Here is an 8,272-nt window from a genome sequence, read left to right on the forward strand (position 1 = left end):
GAAGAAGAAGCAGGTAAATCTGCTCATGCGCATACGGACTTCCTCTGCCTGCTTGACTGTGCAAAGTGAGCGATTTCATGGACATTATTTGCTAGGGAATCTCCTCAAATTAAATCATTTCCCAGCCACAGAATGGCCTGATTTTTTTGAGATATTACAGAAATAAATGTATATCACAATGACCAAATTTCAGGACCTGGTGACTTGTCCAGGGTGTACCCCGCCTCTCGCCCATAGTCAGCTGGGATAGGCTCCAGCTTGCCTGCAACCCTGTAGAACAGGATAAGCGGCTACAGATAATGGATGGATGGATGGATGGATGGACCAAATTTCAGAGGGAACTAAATTTCACCGATTTTATGAAATTGAAAGGCTGTCTAGCTTTAAAATATCTGGTAAAATGACTAACATGACTTAATGGTGATAACAATTACATGTTAAAAGTGACATACTTTAACCCTTTTCCACAAGTTCACACAGTTCCCTGAGGTCTTATAGCCCTTTTCCACTGCCTGGTACCAGTTCAACTTGACTCAACTCTACTCAGCTTTTCTGTTTTTTTCATCAGGCCAAAATTGTGGAAAGTACCACTTACCTGGTACTGTTTGGTATCACCTCCATCAAGGTTCCAAGCGAGCTGAGGTGATACCAAAAGGTGACGCGAAAACACTGCGGACTACTGATTGGTCTGATATTGGTCAATCATATCACTGCATCATCATTGTGCGAATGTCCTCAACAAACCCTCCATTTTTAAATAGCATTATATTTAATTTTTTTTATACTTCACTGATTACATGTGTGTTTTCACCACTCACGTGCATGTTTGTGTGTGTGCATGCGAAAGTGTTATGTCAAGCCAAAGTTGCCATAGCAGTATTAATAATAATGATGTTCCTGTGTGTCATGTTGGAGTTGATATCATAGCAGTTTTATGCAGCATTGCTATGACAACCAGCTGTAGTGGAAAACAAACTACTGATACCAAAAGTGAGTACAGTGAAACCTCGATATTAAGACCACCATTGGGATCAGGTCGAAGTGGTCTTAATATTGAGGTGGTCTTAATATTGAGTTGGCAAGCTATACTGACAGTTGCTGAGCTGTTGCATAGCAACGTGCATGCATGATGTTCTTAATACTGTTGTATTACATGTAATACATTTATGAACTAGTTTATTGTATTTAATTGATAAATGATTAAATCAATAAGCTAAATTTAAACAAAAGTATAGCATGCGTGTGGTTTGTGTGTCTAGCAAGTACAAATGTACCAGTACATGTAATACAGCATGTAAAAAACAATATAACTAAGTTTTCATTTAAACTTTTAATAAACTTGTAATAGAATTAATCATAATTAAAACCATATTACATTTTTAAATGTAAACCATACAGCAAATGTACACAAGTCATTGAAACAAGAAATTGAAATCTCATTCTGAATACTCTTTCATAATTAGGCCACACCAATTTAATTAGTTGGTTCTCGGAATCGCCGCTTGAAAAAATGCAAAATGAAAAAAAAAATTGAAATCAAACTCCCGCCAACAGAAAAGGTCACGTGACTTGAGGTCACGTGACGCCGAAAACCAATCAAATCGCCCCTTTCACTTTAGATAAAGACTTGTGGAAGAAACATGCCTGTGGAGGGGAATCCTACAAAGCCTATGCTTGTGATTGTTAGGATATTCAGCGAACAGAAGCGTAAAATCTTTGACAGGTATATTGAAATTCTGTTTACTGGTTTGCCTGTATTGTTTGGTCTATTTCCACCGCTAATTTTACCATCAGAGCATTTTTTAAATTTTATTTTTATTTCGCCCGCTCGCTTCATATTTTTCCTGAAAAAATCCGAGAACCAACTAATTAAATTGGTATGGCCTTATGACACTTTTAACAACTTGAACTTTTTCTATTTAAATTGATCTACTAAAGCTCACTTCACACCTCGTTGCATAGATTACCTGCGTTTTGCCAATTCCAAACTTTTCTGCTAGCTGACGCTGACTTTTACCCGCACTTTTGTTAATCAGATCAATTTTTTCTTTCAAAGACAACTCATTACGTTTTCTACTCATTGTCGGACAAGTCGATCTTAATTTTGCGGCATGACTTAAAAAATTTTGCGGCATGACGGCATGACGTAAACTGGATGTCATGAAAGCTCTTGTGCCCCGTGTTTTGACACGACGGGGGGCGCTCGTATTTTCGAGGTTTAATTACATTGATTTTCGACGGGTGGGGCCGAAATTAATGGTCGTAATACGCAATATTGAGGTGATCGCATTATTGAAGGCCGTGACCAATTAAATATATAAGCAAGCAATCGGGACCGTGAAAAACTTCGTAATTTTGAGGTGGTCATAATTTTGAAGTGATCGTAACATGAGGTTTCACTGTACACTGTCAGAAACAGTCGGAGTCCATTTCTGTCCCCCAAGGTACATCCATCCATCCAGCCATCCATTATCTGTAGCCACTTATCCTGTTCTATAGGGTCGCAGGCAAGCTGGAGCCTATCCCAGCTGACCATGGGTGAGAGGTGGGGTACACCCTGGACAAGTCGCCAGGTCATCACAGGGCTGACACATAGAGACAAACAACCATTCACACTCATGGTCAATTTAGAGCCACCATTTAGCCTAACCTGCATGCCTTTGGACTGTGGGGGAAATCGGAGCACCCGGTGGAAACCCACGCAGACACAGGGAGAGCATGCCAACTCCACACAGAAAGGCCCTTGTCGGCCACTGGGCTCGAACCCAGGACCTTCTTGCTGTGAGGCAACAGTGCTAACCACTACACCACTGTGCCGCCCCCCAAGGTACAATCTACACTAATGTCCCCCCTAGGGCTCATTATTGGACTTCAAGGTAACTACCGTAGGTGTACCTTTTTAGGGCTAGGAAGGTACATATATGTTCCCAATTAGTATATAAAAAGGTACAAATAAGTACCTGAGAGGGTACTGCCCCAGTGGCAAGCTGTTGTACCCCTAAAAATACAATGATATACTTTGTTTTCCCAGAGTGTAGAGTCGAGTTGAGTTGGTACCATGCAGTGGAAAAGGGCCTTTAATCAAATGTCTGTGACATATTTTGATCAAAATACCACAAGGATAAAACACTACAGCTTCCTTCTCACCCTGTCTAAATGGCCCTTTTCAAAACAGCTGATTTGAGTGCCAGTTCCTTTAAATGATATTGAGCCACTGCTCACCCCACCAGCCAATCAGGTAGCACTTTCCTCATGAATATTAATTAGTAAAGGCAGTTCTCAAGCCATGAGTGGAGATACTCAGATGAGAGGGCGGTATAATTCTAATGAGCTCCTCTTGTGACATAGAAAGAGGAGCCAAATCTGAACGGCTTGTTGAAGCTCATATTTTCTGAAATAGACAGAACAAAAGAAACTGACTGGGTGTCTTATTTCAGAGTTTGTGTATTGGGAGGCACCCCAGATACTCAAATGTATGTGTATGAGCACTGAAAAGTAAATTTTCCATAATATGTCTCTTTTAATGCTTAACCCTTAGTGATTAGTTCATGGCTCTAAATGAGGCAATTTGAAATGATTTATGTTTCGTTTCACAGTGCCGCTTCATGTTCCCACTTTTGATTAATGCCACAAACTCTGAAGAGATTAGACATCTGTTTTGAAATTGAAGCAAGAAGAATAAACACATACTTCTCTATCCATTTGTCGTTATAGATTCTGTTTACGTTGTCAGTTTTTTTTTAAACAAGCCATGGTCTCAGATCCAAGAGGTTAAATAAAATGAATCGTCTATGAAAGTCTGTGAAAACTCTACTTTGTAACCAAATATCTTTAGCACTGTAGTAACTGTCTGGTCCAGTGAGCTGCCTTCAGCTACATAATTTACATTAACATGTGAGCAGAGACTGGTTCATGTTTAGACTGGAGTTGCTTAATTATGGCTTTCCATATGGTTATTAGCTCTGCTACATTAATCAAAAGGGAATGGGAAAAGAGAATGGTAGTGTTACCATGGGATGATTTCATCTCTAGCCGCTTTATCCTGTTCTACAGGGTCGCAGGCAAGCTGGAGCCTATCCCAGCTGAATACAGGTGAAAGGCAGGGTACACCCTGGACAAGTCGCCAGGTCATCACAGGGCTGACACATAGACACAGACAACCATTCACACCTACAGTCAATTTAGAGTCACCAGTTAACCTAACCTGCATGTCTTTGGACTGTGGGGGAAACCGGAACACCTGGAGAACATGCAAACTCCGCACAGAAAGGCCCTTGCCGGCCATGGGGCTCGAACCCAGACCTTCTTGCTGTGAGGCGACAGCACTAACCACTACACCACCGTGCCGTCTGGTATATCAGCCTACCATGATATTCCACAAACCTACCAACTGGGGTCTTTATTCATAGCATGTAAGTACACTCATCAGCCACTTTATTAGGAACTTGTTCTTGATTCTAAGATTCCTGTTCTTAGCTGCAGGAGTGGAACCCAATGTGGACTTCTGCTGTTGCATGGTGAGATGCTTTTCTGCTCACCACGGTTGTAAAGAGTGATTATATGAGTTACTATATCCTTCCTCACAGCTCAAACCAATCTGGCCATTTTTCTCTGATCTCTCTTATAAACAAGGTGTTTGTTTCCACCCACAGAACTGTCGCTCACTCAACTCAGCGTTTTTTGTTTTTCGCACCATTCTGTGTAAACTCTAGAGACTGTTGTGTGTGAAAACCCCAAGAGATCAGCAGGTTCTGAAATACTCAAACCAGTCCATCTGGCTCCAACACCCATGCCACAGTGAAAGTCACAGAGATCATAATTTTTTCCCATTCTGATGTTTGAAGTGAACATTAACCAAAGCTCTTGATTTGTATCTGCATGATTTTATGCACTGTGCTGCTATCAAGGGATTGACTGATTAGAGAACTGCATAAAACTGCAGGTGTATGGGTGTTCCTAATAAAGTGGCTAGTGAGTGTATATATATATTGGTGTCTAAACACAGATAGATCTAACGTTGCTTGGAATCATGCTTTGAACATGATTTTGGAAGACTTTTTAAATTTTTTTTTGCATCAGCACCATATAAGGTATTGTTGGTGTATCAGAATCAGAAGCAGAATTACTTTATTAATCCCCGGAGGGAAATTCAAATTTGCAACCAAGCTCCTGAATCAAAGAAGCAGTAAACATGTATAAAAATAGAAGATAAAATAGTCTTTAAAAAAAGAATAAATAAAAATAAAATAAATTTAAATAAGTTCAATAACTTAAAGCAAAATGAAATGATTTTATATACAATGATTCCTATATGAGTGATTCCACGCTTATGGGTACTGAAATGGGGACATGAACTTATTTTTAAAAATTCACCTAAAACCATTTCTTTTTTTTACCATCAGGTCACAAAACATGTAATCTTTAATGAATGATATGTTAAAAGATAACTTTAATTTTCTGAGATGTAATAAAAACATATTTATATGCCAAAGTCAGAACGTAACAGAAGTGTTGTGGACATATAGATTCTCAATTTTAACAATGTAGAATTACTTTTTGAAACATAGGAAGGTGATGTTTTAGCAAATATAATTAATAAACATGTGTAGTAGAATAAACATACACATTCTTTCAATAAGATTAACATGGTATATAGCTAGATTGTAATTAATTTGTAACAGACGCGAGATGGACAATCGTAACAGAAGTAATGTAACAGACATCATTTTGGAACTCATAGGCTTGACTTTGGCATATAAATATGCTTTTATTACATCTCAGAAAATTAAAGTTATCTTTTAACATATCATTCATTAAAGATTACATGTTTTGTGACCTGATGGTAAAAAAAGAAATGGTTTTAGGTGAATAAGTTCATGTCCCCATTTCAGTACCCATAAGTGTGGAATCACTCATATACATATATTGCACCTGAGTTAAGGATACATGGTAAGACAATGTACCACAGTTATACAGTGGCATTGTACATCTTGACTGCAACAGGTAGGAATGATTTCCTGTGTCTCTCAGTTGTGCAGTGTGCAAGAATCATCCGTTTACTGAATGTGCTCCTGTGGCTGATCAGCTCCTCATGTAGAGGGTGGGAAGGACAGTCTAAGATTGTTTTTATTTTAGACAGTGTCCTCTTCTCCAACACCACTGTCAGAGAGTCCAGTTCCACGCCTACAACATGGCCGGCCTTCCTGATGATCTTATTGAGTCTGTTCGTGTCCTTTACCTTCAAGCCACTGTCCCAGCAGACGACAGCGTACAGGATGGCGCTGGCCACCACAGACTCATAGAACATCCGCAGCATCGTTCGGCAGATGTCGAAGGACCTCAGCCATCTCAGAAAATAGAGACGGCTCTGGCCCTTTTTGTATACAGTGTCCACGTTTTTGGACCAGTCCAGTTTATTATCCAAGTACACCCCCAGGTACTTATATTCCTCCACCACGTCCACACTGACCCCTTGGATGTTAACAGGGTTCACCGGAGCCCTGATTCTCTTCAGATCGACCACCAGTTCTTTCATCTTCGTCACGTTGAGCTGTAGGTGGTTCTTCCTGCTCCACGTGACAGAGTTGTCCACCACCGTCCTGTACTCGCTCTCATCACCACCGGTAATACATCCAACCACTGCAGAGTCATCAGAAAATTTCTGGAGGTGACAGGTCTCCATGCAGTAGTTGAAATCAGTGGTGTAGAGAGTGAAAAGGAAAGGAGAAAGGACAGTCCCTTGTGGTGCCCCGGTGTTGCTGATCACTCTGTCTGACACACAGCATTGCAAGTGCACGTACTGTGGTCTGCCAGTCAAATAATCTACAATCCAGGACACCAGTGGGGCATCCACCTGCATTGCTGCATCGCAGAGCCAGCCGGATAGTGTCAAAAGCACTGGAGAAATAAAAAAAAAACCATGATCCTCACAGTGCTGGCTGGCTTGTCCAGGTGGCCGTAGACTTTGTTGAGCAGGTAGATGATTGCATCCTCTACTCCAAGATGGGGCTGGTAGGTGAACTGAAGGGGGTCAAGAAGTGGTTGGACCATAGGCTGGATCTGCTCCAGGATGAGTCCCTCAAGGGTCTTCATAATGTGTGACATCAATGCCTGTAGTCTTTGAGGTCACTGGGACGCAGCTTCTTTGGTACAGGGATGAGGCATGACGTCTTCGACAGCACGGGGACCTTCTGAAGACCCAGGCTCATGTTGAAGACATGCTGAAGTACTTCACTTAACTGGAGGGCACAGGTCTTCAGGGACCTGGGGTTAACACCATCCGGGCCTGCTGATTTTCCTGCATGGAGTCTCTTCAGCTGTCTTCTCACTTGCTCCTCGCTGATGATCGGTGTGGGGGTGATGGGTGGGGGAGGGATGAAGGTGTTTCTTGGGGGTGTGTGCTCAGCCAGGGGGTCTGTTGAGGAGGTGCAAGCGAGGTCATGAAATGGGGATGAGGTTGGGCAAGAAGAGGTGGGGGAGGGGAGAGAATGTAAAGTGTGTGGTTGTAGCCATCCCGCAGAAGAGTGGTGGTGGTGGGTTGGGGTCTTGCCATCGAATCTGTTAAAGTAGAGATTCAGCTCATTCACCCTTTCCACATTGCCATCCATTCCTTCACTGTTGATTGGCTTGTATGGAATTGGATCAGTCATGTTATAGAGTTTGGATTTAGTTTTAGTATAATCACACACCTCACTGTGCTGTGTCTTGCAGTTAAAACAGTTCCAAAAGGACAACGAAGATATGGGCTTTGGCTCGGCCTCACAGGCTCTGCAGCAGGCTATTGAGCAGACAACCATGAGGATCACATGGCTGGCGGAGAACAAGGAGCAAGTTCTGAAGTGGCTCATCTCTGAGACAGAGTGAACTGCATAGCACTGAAACACCTCGACAGCCTTACAAACTCCATTCACAGCATTTACAGGAGGGGAATCTACAGACATATCAGCATATTCACAGCAATTCATAATATAAAATTGAATTGTATTTCTATTAGTAAGGTGGCTGGTATAAACTGGCCAGCAGAGCTACTCCACATTCTTTCAAAAATAAAAAGACATCAATATAAGGTTTTATTTTTTCCATTCACATCACATTATATGCTGTTAACCCAGTAGAGCATTACAAGCTTGAAATGCCCCAAATTAAACCCCTAAAATCACTAATGCAGCTGCTTGTCTGCCTTTATATAAGTGGGTTCATGGGTTCAAGCCCCAGCCTTGACAAGCTGCAACTGTTGGGCCCTTGAGCAAGGCTCTTAACCCTCTGTGTTCCA

The 8,272-nt window shown here is 41.6% G+C and overlaps 1 protein-coding gene across 2 annotated transcripts in view; it reads left to right on the forward strand.

The window, feature by feature from the left end:
• Positions 1-8,065, forward strand: part of LOC132899293 (aminopeptidase N-like) — a 42,665-nt gene extending 34,600 nt beyond the window's left edge. For both annotated transcript variants that reach the window (XM_060941058.1, XM_060941059.1), the window contains exon 21: positions 7,711-8,065. In XM_060941058.1, coding sequence (XP_060797041.1) covers positions 7,711-7,863 — 153 coding nt within the window. In that variant the 3' untranslated portion in view covers positions 7,864-8,065. The remainder of the gene's footprint in view (positions 1-7,710) is intronic.
• The last annotated feature ends 207 nt before the right edge of the window (positions 8,066-8,272 follow it).

This window comes from Neoarius graeffei, chromosome 15 (genome assembly GCF_027579695.1).
Source record: "Neoarius graeffei isolate fNeoGra1 chromosome 15, fNeoGra1.pri, whole genome shotgun sequence".
NCBI lineage: Eukaryota > Metazoa > Chordata > Actinopteri > Siluriformes > Ariidae > Neoarius > Neoarius graeffei.